A 23560-nucleotide genomic window follows, 5' to 3' on the forward strand; every position below is an offset into this window, starting at 1 on the left:
ACCTAACCGAACTTAAGCGCGACACGGCGTAGCAACTTTGAGCCAGGTTTCCGGGAGCCAACAGAAAATCTGAATCGAAAACCGAAGCAAAATTTTATGCTCCGGAGGGAAATAGCACTCTTTGGCCATTAAGGGTACGTAACGCAAGACCTCAAGTGCACCAAATCCAGAAGCCTCACATTACAACAATGCGCCAGAGCGCAAGACAGGCTCCTTGTTCTTGTCTGCAGGTCACGCGGTAGGACCTTCTAACCTCATCTCTCGTTATTTCTCTCTCTGCTGGAAAGAATACAGTGGATGATTTTCGCTGCAGTGAACTCTCCTTACATCATGTGGAACTGAATCAGTTCGAACCGGTTTCTAAGCGTTACTTTTTTACTCCGGAATTGAACCGTTTATAATCGAACCGGAACGAGAAACCGTTTGGTGCGACACCTAGCTATCTGTTCGGACGCATCGATTCAGTTTCATTTCTTATTCCAACAACAACAGATAAATTAGCCACGATAAATGAGGAAATTCGCCACGTGAGGTGCGGCCCACAGCACCGAGGCAAAATGGACAGAACGAGATGTGACATGATGATGAGCCACTGCAACGCGCCGAAAGACAAAGACACAGCTGAAGTTAGACAGAACACAAGGCGCATGATGATCAGCGCAAAAGGCATGATGATGAGACGATGAAGTGAGTGGTAGACAGTCAGCGGAGTCTCTATAGGTCAACGTTATAGGGGCGGCGAAAACATCAACCAAACGCTAGACAAGAACACAACACATAAATACACGCAGCACACAGGGTTACGCCAAGTTTCTTACATGCCCGCTGTTTTCGCATTCACGGGACAACGTCGCAAGTTCCTTCTCTCCCTCATTTTCTCCTCCTCCTCTCTCATCGTCCTCCAAATGCAGTGTGCGATTCCCTCTCATTATTGGAAGACATGACAAACAGCTCGGCTCGAATATAATACGGCGTTGGCTCGGCTTGGCTTTGACGCTGACAAATGCTGTAGCCTCGCCGAGCAAACAGAGGGCGCCATTACTCCTCCTATACATTTTTTTTGCGCAGAAATTCCGTCCCCCCGCGCGTTTTATGACAAATGACTGCGGGACAGCAGCGCCACGGTGGTCTAGCTCGGTTTCAACCGAGCGAAGAGGGTCTGGTTCTTGCGACGGTGTTGTTGGAGGCCATATTACTTTCTTGTTCCGATTTCGCGAGTTTGTTACCTGCGTGTGCTGTGACCGTGTATGCTTGTATCACGATTTTCTCTGGATGCCACACGAAAAGTAGGGATCTTATATCATTGCATAAGGTCCAAAAACATTAGTTTCGAGGTTGCGTGGGAATGGCGGTGTTTCCGATAGGCAATCATACAGTGACGTATACTGGAGGCAGCAAATCAGACACACCCAACTGTTGTCGTTAGCATCGTAATTGTTTGCCTTCCGGCTCACGTAGAGCGATACTTCGAAAAAAAAATTGTCCATATTGTTTTGCGAAATGCGCCGTATTTGAATTGAATCTGCTTAGATAAAAAATAGTGACATGGAATATTGGAATTGCAGATACCTTACACACCAGTTGATGGTGAGCACATGATTACACTTGTCTGGTGATGTGAAGTCACAAATAATAATTATAATCATAATCAGGCTAGCTGATCAACTGATCGAATGATCATCAAGTGATTACCCTGCGCAGATACATAAAGTGAACCCATATTCTTCACAGGAGCTGGAAGCTAGCCAAAGCACAGTGGCTGGCTTGTTTAACTTAACTCGTTTTTCTTCACAAGCTTTACGCGCTTGCTGGTTTCGCCCGATTCCTCCCGCGTTACTGACTTGGTGTTCTTCCTGCTGGCTAATTTACCTTCCTACTTTAGTTTCCGTACTTACCTTCGTGTTTGCTTTCTTTATTACTTACTTGTTGCCTTACTTATACTTCCTTGCTTCTTTGCCTACTTGCTATACTTTACTGTAGTTTACGTGCTATCTCGCTTGCTTTCTTCATTATACTTACTTGATGCCTTACTTACCTGCTTGGTTACTTGCTACTGTTATTATGAAGGGGCTCATTTTCTCATTACCCACATCATCACCAGCAATGGGATAGAGTATAACTCCCCATTCCTCATCATAAAATAAAGTTGTTGTTGTTGTTGTTGTACTTGCTACTTGCTACTTTGCTTGCATACTTGTTATTTAACTCTATTGTTTGCTCACTTATGTTACCTCATTTTCATGCTTGCTTGTTAGTTTGATCTCTTTCTTGCTCTCTATCTGCTGTTTCACTTTGTGGCTGGACTTACTATACTTTACTTGCTCGCTTGCTAATTTACTCAATTCTTTGGTTACGTGTTTAGTTACTCCTTGTTTTGAAAGCCTCGCTGCACTCGCACGCCACAGTAAAACTCCAAACGACTGAACATATAAATTCAGCATCATATTAAAAATAACTAAAAGTAAAAATAATAAAAATAAAAATAAATAACATATTAAAAATAAAAATAAACGAAACCAGTTCCAACAAATTCAGCGAAACAGCATGATCCCCACAAACGGTTAACGTGGAAAACAACCAATTGTCCATACCTATCCAATTGTAGTTATTCAGCTTATATATAGCTGCTTAGCGTTCAGCTGCATGAGTTACAGTTATCTTCTGGCTTACCCTCTCACTTCTCAGTCGTCATTCTTTATTTATTTCGAAATCCGCATCGTTTAACTATATAGCGTCATACTCTATTTGTTGGGTATCATGGGCGATTTCTGGTTGTTACGGGGAATGAAAAATGATCTTTCCCGAGCAGACAGCGACGGAATATGGGCGAGATGCACCTGCTGCTTTTGTTCATGTTACATTTTGTCGTTTACTCGCTGCACTTTTGATCAGACCTGGAGGTATCTTGAGTACCATGCTCTAAATACTGTATCTTAAATATTTTTGTTGGTATCTTAGTATCTTACTGAGTACGCTTCGTGAAAAGTATTTGTACTGTAATTAAAATATTTTTTTCAGTATTTAGTACTCAGTATTCTAATTACTACACTCTTTCTGTTTTGTCGAATATTCAGATGGGCATACTTTCTTTCTTTTTTTCTTTTTTTGCCGCATTTGACAACAAGCTGACCCTTCCAGGCCGTTTCAAAGGAAGTCCACGCTGTTATCATTTGACTTGAAACACCACGTGTGTTCCGACCTTAAACTGGGCTCGCAAGAAATGTAAGCGCGCAGATGAAGCTTATGTCTAATATGCAGTCACATTTTGACACTTCTGCGGCTTTATACTCTTTAGTTATCTTATAAGCATCTTAAATAGTTTTCATTGTATTTCCAACTATCTTTACTGTATTTTAAATACCTTTTGCGCTCAGTATTTAGTAACGTATTTTAAATACTTTTTTGTAGTATCTTCTACATGTCTGCTTTTGATGATATGCCCAAGTCGTGCGACTAAAACGCGAGGGTATTCGAACATTCCTAACGGACAGCATGTTAACTTGGAGACATTTTTGTGTCGCATAGAGGATGGGAAATGCCTGCGAAATAAATATGCAAATTTTAACTCACCATTGAGGGCGAACTCGCGCGCCAGATATGAACCCACACTTGTTCACGTTTGAAGTATTTTGTAGAACTATACAACATATTAGCTAGAGCTGGACATTGTAAAACGACGAAAAACCTGAGACAAGGAGCAAAAAGGAACACGTTCTCAAACCCTCTCTCTCTCGCTCTTTTTTTTTTTCCTTGTCTGAGGTTTCTCCTCGTTTTGCAGTATTCGTTTAATATTTTCAATATTCATACCGATGCGCTGACTTACGTGATTGATAATTTCAAAATATTGCTAATCAGTGTTATACTAAGATAACATTACTTTGTCCGTCGTACAGAGGGCAGTTATTTGCCGTTTGAAATGGAAGGAAATATTACAGTAGTAAGAATTCAAACCATTCCATTTCTTGTGCACATTGCAGCGCCTCTAACTTTTTAGACTTACTGAGTTTTATTTCCAAGTGTTTTGGAGTAGCCGACTCCTGAGTTTTGTAGGAGCCACCATCTCCATATTTTTTTTCCTCATTCCAACTCCAACTCCAAACCCGTTTCGGACATAGATGGTACACTCCTAAAAAAATTTAAAAAAAAAAGAAAAGGTGTACTTTAACTGCTTTTCCTTGCCACATATATCACACCCTTTTGGAGAGCACAATTACTCTCAAAAAGGAGTCTCCTTGCTCCCTTCAGACACTTTAAATCCCTACTAGAGAGTAATATTACACTCCAGTAGGGACTTAACGGATGCTCCTTTTTGAGAGTAATTGTACTCTTCAAGAGGGAGTGATATATATGTGGCAAGGAAAATGAGTTAAAGTACACCCATTTTGGTTCCCAAAGGGTGTTACCCAACCACCCAGGTGGTACCCAGGGTGTACCTCGGGTGTACCTAAAGTACACCCAAGAGTGTACCGCAGGGTGCTAGTTGATTCGTTCAGTCATTCTTTAATTGATGACTTCGAGATTCCGACTTTCCCGTGAGAGTTCAACCTTGCAGATCCTTGAATAGTACCCAGAGAAACCATACACACTTGAGGGATTCTCACACGTGCAAATGGCATCTGAAGTTCATTGTTGCGACCGCTCGAGTCTTTAATCTCCATTTCCAAACCCCACGACCACGTGATCTCGTTCCAAACACTGGGAAGCCATCAATCATACAAGGAATGCTCGTGTGCTGTCCTCCAATCTTTAATTGCTCCAATAAGTCATCGTCGTATTCTCATACAGTGCAAGAGCCGTCTTTGGCAGCTTCGAATATAATCCTGTGTACGAAACCTGCGCCTTCAATACTTAATTCCCTCCGGAAAACTGACGCTCTGGCTTCTCCAAGACACCCACACTCCCGCGTATACATATTCATATGAACGCCGCGGCACATTATATTTCAATCAGCGGTTGCCAGAGTTGTTCGCCTGATGCACGGGCTCTCGAAACTCACACGTGTAGAAATATCTGGCGTTGGTGGAATTTCCATTATCGACCTGGCAACACTGGGTGGGCGACGCAGGTACGTGTGTGTGTGTGTGGGTAGGCCAAGTCTGCCGGGCCCGACGATGCAGCGATCATTGATTGATCATATATGGGATACAAAGGTTAAAATAGCCGAAGCTCTGTGGCTGCACGCGGGGAATATGTTTATAAGTTGGAATAATAATAAGAATAATGATCTTCTGTAGCGACAGACTAAGTAATGTTATTCTAGGAACACTGATTAGGCAAGACGCGACACTTTGGGTTCCACGCCGCCGCTCGCCGAGACGTGTCGCTCCATGCGCTTGAAACTTTACTCATAGGCGGCTCTGCATGTCCGCTTTATTGCACATGTCTATTATCCGGATTGGTGTTCGCGTTGAAGAGAGAGAAAAAAAAATCGGTTACTTCCGCCTGGAATGTAAAGGCCCGCAAAAAAGGCGCGATTTTTCTGTAGTCCTTTTTCTTGTCAGCTGTGCAGTAGCGTCTCGCAGGATTATTCTATCAATGTAACTTCATGCACATCCTATTACTTTATTCATTCGTCTTGATATATGCAAAATTTGGGCATTCTTGGTTACCCGGTGTTCAACAGTAAAAAAACACACACACAAAAAAAACAATGAATACGATAATATGCACGGGGCAAGACGCGACAATTTAATGTAATTGAAGTTTAATGCAATTTAAGTTTAATGTAATTTAGAAACTGATAAGTCAACTATTAGGTAGCTTTATGCTTGTTCCTCAGATATTTCGTTTGAGCATATTGCCTGAGTATTTCCTAGCAAATTTTCCTGTTTCCAGGGATATTTCCAGCAAAGCAGAACCCGCGCTCAAAAGCGAGCAGCCAGCGACACATCAGAGTGGCGGTGCCCTGTTTGCAAAGGACGGTGTAGGGAAATAGCACCGGGTCCTGTGTGGTTTTTTTTTGCACATTATGTGGACGGTGTGCTCGATGGGGCTGTTAAGGTGCTTGAATTGCAAAAACTAATTTGTATTGTTCATTACCACGGCGTGTCTGACCTTGCCGCACCCGATGTCTCGTCTTTGCCCCCCGAGGGTTGGGGCAAGATGAGACAATCTGTATTTTTGAATTTTTTGTTCTGGTGTTTATTTTAGAACCAGCTACATCCGTTCTGATTTACAGATCAGAAGCTGTAGACCTCTCGGAATGTGCCTATGGCTACTTTCATTTTATTTTTAACACGAAAAATTAAAATTCCATATTCAATTGCAAATTCCTGTCTCGTCTTGCCCCACCTTAGCCTTCTGCAAAACGAGGAAAAATCTCCGACAAGGAAAAAAAAAAAAAGGAGAGAGTTTGAGAACGTGTTGTGTGTTTTCCTTTTTACCCCTTGTCTCGGGTTTTTCGTCCTTTTACTATGTACCAGCTCCCCTGCACCCTTGTACTGCTATTGAATACTGCACACGTGAACAAGTTGGATCGTACGAGTTCGCCCTGAATGCAGAGTTCAAATTTTCATATTTATTTCGCAGGCATTTTCCATCCTTTGTGCGACACAGAAATGTCTGGAGGTAACTATGTTGTCTGGCCACTCCAGCGATCAACAACATCATCATTTAAATCGTGACATGGGGTGATTCACCGCTAGAGGGCAGTACACTACCTCATTACACGCGAAATATTAGATGTGAGGTATGATTTGAATTTATTTGATTTGATTTGGGTTTTTCTGGCGCATTAGCTACTAAGGCCAGATGTGAGGTATGAGAATGAAGTTAAAGTAATGTACATATCATGAAGGAATAAGAGACAGGAGGGTATACGACCAGATCTTCAGTTAAAGTAATGTACATATCATGAAGGAATAAGAGACAGGAAGGTATACGACCAGATCTTCAACTTGTCGTTATCCCGTAACGCGCGTTAAAGGGGATGATGATGATGATGATGATGATGATGATGATGATGATGATGATGATGATCATCATCATCATGATGATGAAAACTGCTTACCATGGTTGGCCACGCTGAAAGCAAACAGTGTCACGACTAAACGCAGAAGAAAAAAAAAAGGAACTACACACTGTACTATAACACTTCTGTACACCGTTAAATACAACATTAAACGGTGGTGCTACAGTGCTGAAACAGCTCACCGTTGTCGACCTCTCAGAGGTGGGCAACGTCGTGACTAACGCTCTTGGGAAGGGGGGAATGTGCGTCCTGGGCCGACTTCTAAGGGAACCGCGCCAACAAATGTCTTACAGCGCCTGAGGTAATCCTCCGTCAGCACAGCCGGCATCGGTATTCGAACCCGCGTACCTCCCAGTCTCGACACTGACATGGCCAGCACGCTCTACCACTGAGCCACGCGAGCTGGCGCGTGCGTGAATTGTTTGAAGCGTGTCGACCTTAAAAATGACGATAAGGCTTGCTATGTGAGAGTCCTCTGGTGGTGCCGTATCCTCAACCGCCATCATTCAAGTGAAGGTTCAAGATCGGAGCCCTAGTCCTGCTTCACTGGGAACTCTGCATACGACCGTGTGCCGGAATCAGCTCCAATGTTTGCAAATAAGCAGATATTTCCTCCTCCTCCGTGTGCCCGAAGACCCAGCGAAAGCATCGGACAGTACAGATGGTGACTGTAGCCTATACTAGTCCACCTTGTCGCTATACAAGGTGTTCAAAATTAAGCTTTCACGAGCGTACAGCAAACGAGCACGAGCAAACACAGCGATCACAGGAAGCCGGATGATAACTTTACGCTACTTGTGTAAGAAACAGGTGCTGCTAGTTATGTAGCAGCTGTTTCTTACTCAAGGAACAGAAAAAGTAGCACCAGTTTTTCTTTTGTTCGCCTATTTATAAAGTGCTAGCGAAAGCTTAATTTCGAACACCCTGTATTTGGCATGGCTTTGAACCACCTGATATTGTATCCGCTTGACAAAGTCGTACCCGGATTACAGTACTGAAACGACTACGCAGAAAAACACTAAAGTAACCTCTCCTTAAGTGCTCAGCACAATCAATACACTTTCATTTCCCTTCCAACGGACAAAGAAAACTTTCTTGGTGCATTTGCATTTTACATGTCTATACCTCTTATCTCTATGCCCTCGTATCCATTAATGCAACCAGTCGGAAAATAAAGGACGTAACTGACGTAGTCATATCCTTTAATTAGGTGCAGAATAAAACGCTCATATGTAACTATGACGACGGAGAGGAAACAGTACGGTGGTGCTCCGGGGCCTTTTTTTTTTTTTTTTTGCCCCGTTATCTTTTTCTTTCCCGAGGAAAAGCTAATGAGGAAGATCGATACCCGGTGATAGTGCTCGGAATATCCACCTCAAGATATTCGAGCCGTCCTGAAAAGGCCCCGGGCTTATTTCTTCTTCTTTTTTTTTCTTTTTCTTTTTGTGAGCTATCCTCTGTTTCACGTTGCTCTTGCCTTTCCCGTCCTTTGCCTTCCCAAGTGGGAAATGGAATGTCGTTGCCCTTTTCAATAGTGCCAATTAGGTTGAGTCGAAATGATGTGTTCGTCGTGTCTAAGAAGTGTGGTAATTGGGTTATGTAATTCCAACTTTTCTCTCTTGTTTTTTTTAAATTCCCGCGTGTCGCCCCGTTTTCGTTTCGTCTCTTTTTTTTCTTTTTTTTTTAGATGGACGTATAATATTTCGCGCTGGAAAGATACGAAGTTTACCGCGTTTCTATAAAGTTTAATACGAGATAGGTTGATAATTTTTTTGCGATATGGGTGGAGATTGAATGGAATATAACATTAAATGAATAATTTTTTTTTTTGCATTGTGAATATGTTGCTATATAGAATAGAGCATATTGTTGTGATGTGCTTTTAGAAGATTTCATATTTGATAAAAGAACGAAGTGGTGTGGGCGCGTATGTATATATATGTGTGTTTTTAAAGCTGTGTTAGCACCGCGAAGCAACTGTGGCTATCAGACGCGGACGGATGGAGAGGACAGCCGGAACGAGTGGGTTAGTTTGCGTCCTGGGTCGACTTCAGGGGGAACTGTGCGGACATTTGCTTGAAAAGTCTGCCGGAAAATCATGGAAAAACATGTATGTAACACGTATGTATGTATGTATGTATGTATGTATGTAACACGTATGTATGTATGTATGTATGCATGTATGTAACACGTATGTATGTATGTATGTATGTATGCATGCATGTATGTAACACGTATGTATGTATGTATGTAACACGTATGTATGTATGTATGTATGTATGTATGCATGTATGTAACACGTATGTATGTATGCATGTATGTAACACGTATGTATGTATGTATGTATGTATGTATGTAACACGGATGTATGTATGTATGCATGCATGTATGTAACACGTATGTATGTATGTATGTATGTATGCATGCATGTATGTAACACGTATGTATGTATGTATGTATGTATGCATGCATGTAACATGTATGTATGTATGTATGTATGTATGTATGTATGTATGTATGTATGTAACACGTATGTATGTATGTATGTATGCATGTATGTAACACGTATGTATGTATGTATGTATGTATGTATGCATGTATGTAACACGTATGTATGTATGTATGTATGTATGTATGTAACACGTATGTATGTATGTATGTATGTATGCATGCATGTATGTAACACGTATGTATGTATGCATGTATGTAACACGTATGTATGTATGTATGTATGTATGCATGCATGTATGTAACACGTATGTATGTATGTATGTATGTAACACGTATGTATGTATGTATGTATGTATGTATGTATGCATGTATGTAACACGTATGTATGTATGTATGTATGTATGCATGTATGTAACACGTATGTATGTATGTATGTATGTATGTAACACGTATGTATGTATGTATGTATGTATGTATGTATGTATGTATGTATGTATGCATGCATGTATGTAACACGTATGTATGTATGTATGTATGTATGTATGCATGTATGTAACACGTATGTATGTATGTATGTAACACGTATGTATGTATGTATGTATGTATGTATGTATATATGCATGTATGTAACACGTATGTATGTATGTATGTATGTATGTATGTATGTATGTATGTATGCATGTATGTAACACGTATGTATGTACGTACGCACGCACACACGTATGTGTGTCTGTCCTTTTCGTACCCTCGATATGGGGGTACCGTGCCGTTTTTAACGCTTTTAATACCCCACGTGCTATATACCGTAACTGCCTGGTACCGTCCAGGCTCACATAACGTAAACCATATAACGCAAATGCCAGCTGGAATTACGAAAGTACCCGTCATAACACGAGGCTAGCATATAGATACCATGTGTAACGCCAAGACCGAGTTACACCACGAAATTTTTCTTGGATCAACGACGTTGTGCCGGTCAACTGACGGAATGAGCTGCTGAGCCACCCAACCATTTCCATGCAACGACTAACTGAAATAAAACCGGCTTTATTTGAAAAACCGTGCGGTTGCCTGCATATATTTCTGTCCATTCTGAATCGGTACTATTATTTTGTGACGTATTTTTATGGTTTTAACTCTCTGTTTTTATTTAAATATTCAGAAAATGTAGGCATTCTCCTTGATCAAGACCCTATCGCAGTTTTGTCTGGCTTCCTTCGAGATAACGTTAAGAGCCAAGCACGCAACGGACCACGTTGAAAAGTCTGTCACTTGACGATTATCTTCTTGGAAGAAACATACAAAGCACACACAAGCCTTTTCAGGGTAATTTAACTAACAGGCTCAGGCGCAGCCATAATCACCCTTCTCAAATGTACCTAAGGTGTTCCTGTTTTTTTCTTTTTTTGTCTCTCTCTAGCGTCTCTCGTCACGTCAAGTATCGGTGTATCCTTCACGGGTTTAACTCTGGAGAAAAAAAAAAAAAGAAAGAAAAACCAAGAAAACGCAGGGTCATTGTTGCGAGCCCTCCAAATCCCGAGGTACTTTGTTGTTCTTTTTTTGAACCAGAAAACTCAATTAACGAGATTGCACTCTAGGCGTATCGTCGCTGTCGTCGCATCATCAGTGTAATTTTTTTTTCTATCTCTCTCTCTCTATCTAGCTCTTTTTTTTTCTTTTTTTTTTTCTGTGAAGCAAAACATAAAAGTAGTTGAGAAGACCATTCCGATATTTAGGAATCTCGTTAGCATCAGTGATGCGGGTGTCGTTTGTTGAACAAATAATATCGAAATCAAGGACAAGCGTCGGAGGCACGTATTTCCCATAGCAGAAAATTTATTTGTGAAGTCTTCTTTCTGGATGAAAGACGGTATGGGTTTTTGCGAGAGTCTCGCATAGCTCGTAACCGGGTCGTGTTTTGACATTTATGTTCTTTGAATTTTTAAAGCCAGTATTTTAGCCTGGAATTGCAGTAAAGACAATTTCACAAATCTGGCCAGAACTGTCTGGAAAGAATTGTTGTTTGGCGAATCTGAGGATGTCACGTACTGCTGTGCATTCTAGTACCGTACAGATAAACAACAACAACAGATAAGTGGTGATGATGAAGTGGGATGTGTACAGATAAAATGACACAAACGTATAAATAAACTCCACACTATAAAAAGCCGCGCGCGCACGCGCACACACACACATACACACACAAAAAAAAAATACAACGCAGTTGTGTGTGTTCTAAGGCCCAGACTGAACAAGACGCGGTGCTTGACCACATCGCGTTTCAAACATATTACTATTATTAATAATAACTTTATATAGCTAATATATATTACTGCTCTCGCCCTAAAGCGAACACCAAGTTCAGCGTCTTGTCCCCCTCCGCCGAACATTAGGCGTTAATGCGCTGCGAAAGTGCTAATGTTTTTCAAAGGTGTGTATTGTCATCAAATAGAGAGCATACCTATGGAGGTAGACAAAGTGTATTGTCATCAGTATGTATATTTTTTAGCATCAAATCGAAGTCCATTCACAGGGACTGACTGGCCCCCTCTAACAAATGAAACGCTCTACACAATAAGCTGAATACCAACTCCTGAACAAGAACTCACAGCACGTGAAATATTAATGTCCTCAAGTGAGGCCGCGGATGCTACTGCACGCCGAGCTGCTCACTACGGTCAGCTGATGCCGATTTCCTTCACCAAGAGTGACTCGAGCAGTGTTATTCACAGGTTCAGACAACAAATGCACTTCCTGGGCGTCTACATCTGCAAAGTCTTCGCTGTTATACAGGGTTGACCCTGAGCGCCGATTCCAAGCGCCTCCATCCCTCCTCGCCCTGCTGCGCCCTTGGTGCATAGGCTTCGACTCAGACTAGTGCCCGTTACTCGAAAAAAGTAATTGATTACCGTTACCGTTACTTCTACGGAAAAAAGTAATTGATTACCGTTACCATTACTTCTACGGAAAAAAGTAATTAATTACCGTTACCAACTACTCGACTCCAAATGTAATTGAGTAACGAGTAGAAAAATAACGCGTTACTCCGGTCGTTACTCTGCATTCACGCAAATTATACCCGTCTTTGTGTGCCTCAGAAAAGAAAAGAAAGGAAGGAAAAGGTTCAACAGCGGAACAGCTGAAATAACACGAAAAACAAAAACGTGTAGGACAAGTAGATCTATACGTCTGCTGTATTTATCGAGAGGGACGACGTTGACCGGATTGTGGAAGAGCATTGCGTGGAACTTCCCCATGATTCACTAAACCTCCAAAGCTTCAGGAACCACCACACTGGTGTAGGAAGAGATTAGGGAGAGAGATCCTGCAATTCCAGAACGTTATTACAATGGCCTCCGCTTGCTACAACAAAGGCTGACGGCACGAGGTGCTTGAATTGGGGCACTTATCTGAAAGATAAGTTAATCTCTGTCGGAAAAGTAATCAATTACTGAGTAATCGATTACTCGAAAAATTACTCGAAAAAGTTATTGATTACAAGTAACGCAATTACTAGCAACGCGTTTGCACAAGTCTGCGTTCGACTGAACGTTCCGTATAACGCTCGCTTCCTGCAGAAACTGGGCTTCCCCAAACTGCGTCCAATCCAATGGGGTCATAGAAGACTCGGAACACATCCCTCCTCGATTGCTGAAAATACGGCGGCAGTCGCAGCGTGGCTCGTCTGCATGCCCACCCTTTCGACGCTGCGGAAACTTTAGGTCCCAGAGCCGTATACAGGGTGTCCCAGAAAACGTGTCATTGAATTATAATAAAAAAACTACGCCACCTAGAATCATGCGGTCAACAGCATTTGTTCTTATTAGGTTTTTGCCACCTCCTAATGTGAATGTCATGTACTCCAAGTTTAATTATGTAAATATTTGCGAACTGAACTCGGAACTTTGCCAAGTAAAGGTCACATTTTTACCCCACCAATATGAAGAGCGTGCCGAATTCACTCAAATTAATGATAATTCACAGTGATACTCACGAGCTATCCCATCGGCAAAAATAGCCGAATATCATGCTTTTCGGAGCAGCGGACCATAGCGCGCGGTGACTTTTTGAGCGCAATCGCTCGCAGTGCGACGAAAGGAGGTTCCGAAGCCAGCCCACAGAGTGATAATAGAAAAGTAACAGTTCCTAAAATTGGGAGAGGGAAAGCATTATCCCAGCGAAAGTCGGACGTGATTAGCCGTGCCTGTTTTATCTCTTTCTGCGGTGTCAGGGAGGGCTGGGTTTCCAACCTCCTTTCGTCGGACTGACAAAGATTGCGCTGAAAAATTCATCGTGCACTATTCTGTGCGACCTCCGTAGAGCATGATGTTCGGCTATTTTTTCCGATGGGATAGCTTCTGAATATCTCTGTCAATTATCATTAATTTGACTAAATTAGACACGCTCTTCACATTGGTGGGGTAAAAAAGTGACCGTTACTAGGCATATTTCGGACTTAAGCTCGCAAAAATTTACATAATTAAATTTACGTTACACGACATTCACACGAGGAGGTGGCAAAAACCCAGTAAGAACAAATGCCACTTACCGCATCACTCTAGGTGGTGTAGTTTTTTTATTATAATTCAATGACACGTTTTCTGGGACACCCTGTATAGAGGGAGTTTGGCCATCTTTTGAACTTTTGCCGCTTCACGGGCGGAGCCTGTTTTGACGTCAGAGTCGGTGTTGTACCGCCCAAAAAGCCTGAATCCAAGCGAAATCCGCTAATCAGCCGGCAGGTAGGCGCCATCTTGATGCAGTTCACCGGCTGGTCGGGCTTGTCGCGCTCAATGTAATCTACCAGGGTCGCCGGCTTATCACCCACAAGCGCCTGTGAAATGGGGGCTTTGCTACCAAACTGAAAGGATTCAAGGACTAAGGGTTACGCACGTGTCCTCCCCCTTGCATCGTGACCAACGCTTTGCATCAACATTGCGTCGGCGACAGGTTGACGACTGGACAACAATAGAGCGCGGAGAGGGAGGTCGTTCAGCCGTGACGTCAGCCGTGGTTCAAGTTAGGCTCCTCCTAATGGCCAAACTCTCTCTATAAACGGCTCTGTTAGGTCCTTGGCCAACACACCACCAAGCGGTCGCACTGCAGGCTCTACTGCGGTTTCTCGCGTCAACCAAGTTGATCAGTGCTTTGTAATTTGTGATTTCCGTACATCAGGACTATACGGGACTATTGCGTCTGTACGTTTTGCCTTGTGATTGTGATCGACAAAAGTGACACTATGTTGTGACTCACGCAGTGTTTGACTCTCCGCTATGACTGTGGCCCTTCGTCTTCTTTCACAGACGGAACTGTTCTTCTTACCGCCCGTTCCCTTTCCTCTTTTTGCTTCTTTCTTTTTTTTTTTTTTGGTGTACGTAGATGTACTGGGGCAGCCAGTTGCTCCCTTTCTTTTTTCAATAAACATATTCCCCCCAGTCCGACTTAGTCGCGACTAACCTCCCCATTTTTTTCCCCTTCTATATGTCTTTGTCATCATCATTAATGTCCTCGGACAACAGACATAATTTCAGTGCTGCTTCATATAGGCCTGCTGTTGGGGAATACGGGGTTTTAGAGAGTATCGGGAGCTTTTGCTGGTGTCCAACCAGAGGACTGCATTCCCATCCAGTTCATTTTTTTATTGGCCATGCGTGATGGCGTCCGCTGACGTATACCCATGCCGTTGGCATACTCTGGACGTGGGCTATCGTAAAATATTTTCTGGAGATTCAGGTAGTGTCCCAGTTGGCCCACAGGAACTGACAGAACTTCATCTCGTCGTATAGCCTTGTACACTCCTCCTCCACCAGCTACTTCACTCGTCTTTTGTAGATAACTCCCATTTTTTCTCCCCTTTTATGATGTTCTCATTCGTCCCTAAGCAAGGAGCTCAAATTTGAGAGCTATCCGGTAGTCAGCAACACCCTGCTGGAAGCACTACTCCGCACGTCGTCCTTCGTGGTCCCTGTGCTGTGAATGAGATTTTAGCGCACGTTAATGAACCCCCCCAGGTGGGCAAAGTTAATCCACGCACCGACCACTGTGGCGTCGCTCATGATCATCCTCTTATCGCCGCATTATTATTATTATTATTATTAAATACGTTGTCTTTCATTCCAAGAAGAAAAAGAAGCAGAAGAGGAGCCCGCTTGGATTAACCGTACTACCACCAGAGGAAAGAGCGAGGTAAGAGGTAATTTAGTCCAATCTTGGGCCAACATTGGGCCAGCACCGCCAATATTGGTCCAATGCCGGTTCAATCTTGGACCTATATTTAGTCTTCGGGCCAACATTTAGGCCAATCGTGGTTCGACATTGAGCCGGCACCGCCAATATTGGTCCAATACTGGTCAAAATCTTGGGCCTATATTTAGTCTTGGGCAAACATTTAGTCCAATCTTGGGCCAACATTTAGTCTTGGGCCAACATTTAGTCCAATCTTGATCCAATCTTGGGCCAACATGGGCCAAGGTGGTGTGCTGCTTGGGTTGCTCGGTGTCACGATGCGTTCTCCTGCTTGATAGTTCTGGAGCGTTGCCTTCTGCGTCCCGGTGCTAGCTACTCTGTGCCGTCCGTCAGCCAGTCGCAGATTTACGGACGATGAGCTCATTTTTTGTGTAACCTCGCCTGGAACCAAGGCAGGCCCTTGTTTGAAACCCGCGGGCGTAGACCGTGTTCCTCGGTGTCAATTCCGGAAGATTCCGAGAATGACGGTCGGTGCCATATCTTTTGTTTTAGCTGCTGGAAGACCACGTTTTCCCGCAGCTCATGTTTAAGCCTGTCCAACGCAGTGAGCGGTTACAGCTGGGATGCCTGAATACTAGCTCCCTCTGTGTATGCAGAGGGAGCTATAGTATTGAGACAGGGAGGGAGTTTTCATCTACGTCACATTGTGACGTGGCATGCTCGTAAGCTCCTCCCACTGGTGGTCACTTTTCGTGCTAGCACCATTGAAAAATGGTAAACTGCGCTATTTTTCGATGCGACAACCATAGTTTTCATTTTAAAAAATGTGAGAACGACAATGACGAAGTGTCTTCGGGATAAAAGAAGGCTACGGACGCGACCGGATTGCAAAACATCATTCGAGGCTTAGTTTTCGAGCAGGTGCTAGATAATCTCGGCAGCTGCGCCGAAAAAGTGACCACCACCATGGCGGCCAAACGCGTTTGTGTGACGTCATGTGAAGACGCCTTTTATAATTACAGCATTCGGCACAGTTCCCCCGAAGTCCCAGGCCCAGTCCTGGGCCTGCATTGTGTAATTGGTGCATAGGTATTGGTGCATGGGCCTGCATAGGTAAACTTTTATAGGTAGCTACCCTGTATGTCTGTAGACAACTGACCTATTTTTTGTTAGTTTCGCCTTTCCGTAAAACGAAGCGACGAGGAGACGCGGACGGACGAAACACGCAAAGACAGTCGCTTATTATATTGGTCCGCTACGGCGAGCTGTTGTTCCGGTGGGCAGCTAAGGGATATTTTCCTCGTATGTGCGATCTCCGCAGTCAGTATCTTGGGCTGAACTTCGGACCGACGAACAGCACCTTCATAATTATGTCTTATCCGCTTTGGGCATCCCCCACACAGTAGAAGAGGAGGGCTACTTTTGACCATCTTTTAGCTTTCTAAACATTCTTCGATAATATAAGGAACCTCCGCTACCACAGTTTGCATCTGCGCAGGGGAGAGAGTAAAGTTTGGAGAAACCACATGTGTCTGTCCAATCACAAGGCAACAATTGGGGATATTTGCATGTTTGTCCGCGTGGGTCCGCAGAAGAAACGCCTCGTCACTTTAAGCTGTTGCCCCCTTATTTCGGACAGTGACAGGAAGTCGGCCCAGGCGTACTAATCCCCGGCCTCTCGCTCTTTCTTCATGTCCTATATCTTCATCTGTTTACGTCTGCGCGTTGCTGATGGCCACCGCATCTACGAGGTGCTAACAATTATTTAAATATTGAAAATGATACGGACAACCGACTGTATGTATATGACATACCTCTCTCTCGAGCATTCCATTCATTCAGGATTACCCGTCTGTGTCTTAGAAACCGAACTCCCGTTCATCAACTCCATTCAGCCTCAGCTATATTTTAGCCTCCCATGTTACATACCTGTCACGAAGCCTCTCTACAAAAAATAAATAAATAAATAAATAAAAGCACTCATACAACGTAGTGTTTCCCTTGACCCCTTCCTGGGACCCGCAAACCCATCACCGAAAAACACCTATCATCAGCAAGATCGCTTCGATTCCTGCCCACTGCATGAGTCATGAGGGAAAGAGGGAAAGAGCCATTGGACGGCAGCGACTGCATTGCAACGCATTCACAATCAATTACACGAAATGGCACCCGGCGTCGCTTAAGGGGCCCTTCCGGCCCACGTAGCCAGAATCATCACCAGGCAGCTCCCGTTTCATCGAGCCATTTACTAGATATCGGTCGCTATCGAGCCTTTTCCATAGAGACCCGTTATATATCCCCTTCATTCCAGCTCGTGTCTGCCATTAAGGATGGCTTGTGCTGATAGCCCGGTTTATGATTGCTCAGCGAGAATAACTTTAGCTTCTCCAAGACAGCTGCGAGGGTGGATGTATACGGTCGATGTTGCGATGCGGTTTCAGGGATTATGTCTGCAGATATTCTTTACTTTTCCTCGAATCATTACGTGTAAGGTCCAGGGTGCAACTCTTTATTGGGTTAAATAACTCTCGCGTATATGTGATGAAAATACGTGAGCGTATGTGTCGGAACACCACGAGTTAAAGACCGCGCGCTCTCGCGTTGTAGGACACATTCACAGTACAGTCATGTCTAACATTGCAGTGCATGAGGGAATTAAACGTAGTAGGACAAACGCAACACAAGACTCACGACGCCCAGATGCATGTACTTCAATCTGCAGCATCTATGACCGGCAATCAGAGGGTGTGGGTTCGAATCCCACTGCTGGTACCTTTTCTTCAACTGCCATGATTCAGTGACATCTCAGTAAGCCTGGACCTCTTACCGTACCACACGGGCCTGAAGACTGGGAATGGCCGGTGCGAAACCTGCAACTCGATGTGTTTGCCTCAGCATTCCCCTGGGGTTGCCGACAGACATTTAAAGGGACTATGAAACGATTTTTTTCTTCGTTTCGTTCGAAAGAATACATTTTTCTGAGTCTAGAACCGAAATTTTACTTTCGTCGCGCGAGCGGATTTCTCGGGAGCGAATTTAAACGGAGCGGCGAAGGGAGGACAGCTAGCGCCGCGCCGTGGCGAGCTGCCGAGCGGAGACACAACGGGCAACTTGACGCGACCACGGCCGGCTCAGCAACACGTCATCGTGACGTGTCGCCGAGCCGAGGAATCCCGCCAGGAGCATGCGCCGTAGGATCCCGCGTATGCGTTCGTCGGGAGTGGAAATCTCCATGACAGTAGCTTTCGCGTGATCGGCAGATTCCGGCAGTGGCGGCAGCCACAGCGCGAGCTCGCGGGATTACTTGCCATTGTGCAACACCGGTGACGTAACGGGGAACCGAAGTGCGGTCCGTACAGTTACACCATCGGCAGGGAAATATGCGCGGGAGAGGAGGAACGCGGAAGAGACATTTCCAGCGCGCGCTCCTCGCAGAGTGGAGCGATTTCGTCCGGAAAAAATTGTGGCATATTAGTTTCTCTGCGGGAAGAACAGTTTCCATCGAAGAAAAGTATGGGGGTTCGGGAAATTTCATAGTCCCTTTAAGAGGAATGCCGGTATAGTGCCCCCTGAAGTCTGCCCAGGACGAATACTAATTCCTCTCTCTCCCGTTCCTTCCCGCTATCGTCTACCCATCTGTCCACGACGGTACATCGCTCGTATAGCTAGAGTTGCATCGCGGTGTCAACGCGGAATCAAACAATCCTGCTACCATAGGAGTGCATATGCAACGGAGCAACAAGCCTTATAAGCATGCCTCGTTCTGTCGCGTGTGTCGCCACTGCTACAGAACAAGAGCTGAACCCGCCCTCGAATAGACCTCTACCCGAGAAACGTCATCATGACGTTGGTAGACAGACTGAAACCGAAACAAATCTGAAGGGGCAGGGCTGGGTTCCACGAATGGCCACTTGTTCGCTGCCTCGTATTGAAAGAAAAGTAGGGCCGAAGGTCGCGTCCCTTTCATGGATCATCGTAGTGCCCGCAAGACCGTGGCTTTCGGGCGCGACCACAGGGGTGGCATCCAATGTATTGCTCCGTAGACGAAAGCGTGCTGGGCGAACGCAGTGCATCCTGGACAGGTCCTGGTCGCACGTCACAGCAAACGTCAAGGCACACGTGACTTCAAAGATGGCGGCGCCCGCGCTCGGCGGCCAAACCGTTTGTAAACAATGCGGTTGTTGTTTCTGGACGACGTTTTCGATGTTTTTCGATCACGGTAATTATTTTTATCCGATAATCCCGCAATAAAACGCGCAGTTTTACACATAAAGCCTCGTATTGTTGACAACTTTCAAAGATGTGATGACGACCGCGCGTTAAGACTTACCGAGCCGATGCGATGTACTTAAACTAAGGTGAAATGGGCTACCATGTTGAGGAAGAAGCACCACATAGCTTACGCTGGCAAAATACGGTCATCTCTCGGTGTTATGACGGCGAAAATATGTCGGTAAGCGGCAAAACGACATGTAAACAAAGTCACATGACCTCAAAGTGACGTTTTCTATGACGTGCGACCAGGACAAGATGGCAGTTTTGACAAAAGCACCCGCTTGAGGGTAGTTACAACAACGGCGGGTTTGTGTCACCCCTGTGGGCGCGACCCTTGTTCGCCTCTAGCTTAGAGCGCAGTTGAACTCTACCAAATTGGTGGCGCTGTTGAACACTATGACGTCATTTGTTTACACACAGGGAGAGGTCTATTCGCGACTCCCGCGTGCCTGGCTCGTTATTGCCAATAAAAGCGGTTGTGACTGCGACATTGCCCGCATTCCCGTCGCTTTACGGCAGAATGAAGTCAGTTTGTGTTCCTAACACTCGTTTGCAAGCAGAGAATAAGGCTTTTCCTTCTTTCTTTTATGCCTGGCCATTACAGAGAGCGTAAACAGTAGGCTCCAGTACAGCTGTAAAAGTTAGCATATAGGGCTGAAGTTGTGTCGACCGAGTCTTATTAGAATCCAGGTTAAGTTTAAACCTTATAAAGGGCGTTGCTTTATCATTTACACATTTTTTTTATAAAGAAGCTTATAGAGAGCACGTCAGCACTGGATGCCTATTTACCTGAAATTCATTAATTAATTTTTTTAACTAGATGTTTTCGCGAAAATGCGTGACAGGAGAGCTGAAGGCGACCATTATTTGAATCCGGCATCTTTTTCGAAAATGTTGAAACGAGCACGTACTTTTGAGATAGAAATCACGAAACTGTGATATGCGAATGCTCTTTCTGTTATACAAATTTTGGTTTCATGCTCTTTCCCACTTTACCGCCCTCCTTGGCATCATTGCCGCGATAGCTCTCACAGCTTTTCTTGAAAAATCTGTAACGGATATACAAAAATCAACGACAGCGACACAGCCGTTTATTTGAGCTTTTCTGTCTCTACGTGCATGGCTCGTCCTGTCGATTCGATTGTGTTCCGTAGCAGCATCTTCTTCCGTACGTACACTTCCTAGGATTGCCCATAATTGAATTGAATTGAATTGAATTTATTCACGAGATGGGAATGTAATTTACACTGGCTATGTACAAGGGATGGCCTAAAAGCAGCAACCACTGCTGCTCCGTGAATGCCGTGATGCCGAAATAATGCCGTGATTCACCTCCGCATACACACTCAACGGAACTCTACCCGAGAAACGTCATATCATGACATTGGTAGACAGACTGAAACCGAAACAAATCGGAAGGGGAGGGCTGGGTTCCTCGAATGGGCACTTGTTCGCTGCCTGCTATTGAGAGAACAGTAGGATCCAAGGTCGCGTCCCTTTCAGGGGCCATCGTAATACCCTCTAGACCGTGGCTTTCGGGCGTGACCTTCTTCGCCCCCTAGCTTCGAGCGTATATACATAGTTCAAGTCTACCAAATTGGTGGCGCTGTCGTACACTATCGCGTCATTTGTTTACGAACATGGAGTCGTCTCTACCGTCTCAGCTGCTGCTATGGGCGACTAGAAGCCGGTATGCGCGCGGTGCAACTCTTGTAACACATGCCTGAGGGCCAGTTATCACTTATCACAGTTATCACTTATCACAGTTATCACCTATCACAGTTATCACCAGCGACGCCTGACGGGACGTCGTGAGCGGGCGGAGGAAATAGACGCGCACTTCCGACGTTGGGCGAGGAGAGACGTCGAGCCCCAAAAATTGCCATGCCGAACTTCTTTCACGACGTCGGCGAGAGCTGCCGAGAACGATATACTGGCGACCAATTAGGTGGCATAGAAAGACCACGTCTCCTGATTTTTCGTCTGTTTTGGACGACGGAATGCCACTGTGGTGGGAACATAAAAATCGTGCCCTCTGACGGGGCGCAGGAAATGCGTCTCTACTTCCGGCGCCCGCTCACGACGTTGCGTCGGACGTCGCCAAGTGAGAATTGGCCCTAACACGTAAACCGGCAACTGCGCAACCGCCGCTGCGACGTTTTCTCCGAGGCACGTGACGCCAACGTCACAGCCAACGTGACTCTCTGAAATCATGAATCTGCATCGCGCGCCTTTTCCATGGTTTCTTCGTTTCTCTCGCGCCAAGGGAGAGGAGGGTTTTCGGCGATGCGACGTACGGGACAGGCGGATCATCACGAGATTGAGCCCCCTTAACAGCTGTCGCTGAAAAGAAAAAAATACAAAAAACACCCTGTATATAGGACGACCCTCGTAGAGGACTATGTACCTGAACAACTTGTATCCTGCCACCAACTGTTACGGGCGTTTACGGCTGGGTTCGACCGCGCAACACTTGGAAGCGGTCGACGAAAATAACGCGCGACAAATATTCCCGGCTGCGTTGCAACGCTTCAGAAACATTGGCATCCTCCGCCTTCACATCCTACTTCGAAATGATCCTGTTCAAGGAAGGGCAACGAACGAATTTTCGTAACCGTAGTGGCATGTACCGAATGTAACGGTAATGGAACGGCTGTTACGGAGCAGCGGGAGGACAGCCCGTTCAGCTGTGTCAGCACCCCGTCTTGTCCAAGTGCTGCCTCCGTGTCATGCGTATACACACTACGCGTACAGGTAATTGCGCTTCCATGGGATGCGCAGATCTTGTAGGATAAAAAAAAAGAGGAGAAAGAAAGAAAAGAAGATCTGTAGAAACATGTCTTCGTCCCGTAGAGTGTTGTTCTCAAACTCTGAGTCCGGCAACTCAAGATGGGCGTGACCAGACCTCCATCCAATATAGCGCTAATAGGAGGACGCTCTCAGTAGTACACAATGCTGTCATAGCCACGGTGAAATGAAGATAACTAAAAATAATTAAAATGGTAGGCTTGCATCCTTGAGTTATGAGTCATTATGACAGGGACTAGGATGCGACGGATGCACATTCGAGACCCAATAAATTGCTTTATTACATGCTCTCGCGTAGTATTCAGGGCGTATATTGCGGGGAATGCAGCCACAGAATACCAAAATAGATTGAAAAGTCACTCATGTTATTGCACAACGGGAATAGCCGTTACCCGAATTCAACACCGCGGACGATCATTTTCGTTTCCGTTAACGTTACCATCTCCAATTTCGGTAATATACCGTTTCTGTTTCCGTTGCCATTCCAGTTGCCGCCCTCTACCTTGCAACGATTTGCGTTCTGTACGTGACAAGACATCGCCATCGCAGAACACGCTTCTCCCCATCAACTCTTCATCAAACATTACCCTACTTATCGAGGTATCAACTTCCATTACTTCACATCATATCGATTCCAGAAACCTTGATGCACTCGCCAATATATTCTGACACAGTGCTGGGAACGAGAGTAGAAAGGGACATAAATGACTTCAACGCTGACAAATGTCCTCACGGCAAAGCGAAATACGCAGAAAAGAGGCTAAACCTTTTTGACCCTAAAACTCGGCCTCTCTCTTCCTTTTTTTTTTTATATATCGATGGGGAAGGCTATCTTCATCCCGAAAACAAGCGGGTGAAACAGCATAACAT

At 44.7% G+C, this 23560-nt stretch overlaps 1 protein-coding gene across 1 annotated transcript in view; it reads left to right on the forward strand.

Annotated features, from left to right (window-relative positions):
* LOC135387711 (uncharacterized) overlaps positions 1-5927 on the forward strand; it is a 275760-nt gene extending 269833 nt beyond the window's left edge. Inside the window, exon 7 of the mRNA XM_064616809.1 lies at positions 5836-5927. Coding sequence (XP_064472879.1) covers positions 5836-5927 — 92 coding nt within the window. The remainder of the gene's footprint in view (positions 1-5835) is intronic.
* Positions 5928-23560: the final 17633 nt, after the last annotated feature.

Source organism: Ornithodoros turicata, chromosome 3 (genome assembly GCF_037126465.1).
Source record: "Ornithodoros turicata isolate Travis chromosome 3, ASM3712646v1, whole genome shotgun sequence".
Taxonomy (NCBI): Eukaryota; Metazoa; Arthropoda; class Arachnida; order Ixodida; family Argasidae; genus Ornithodoros; species Ornithodoros turicata.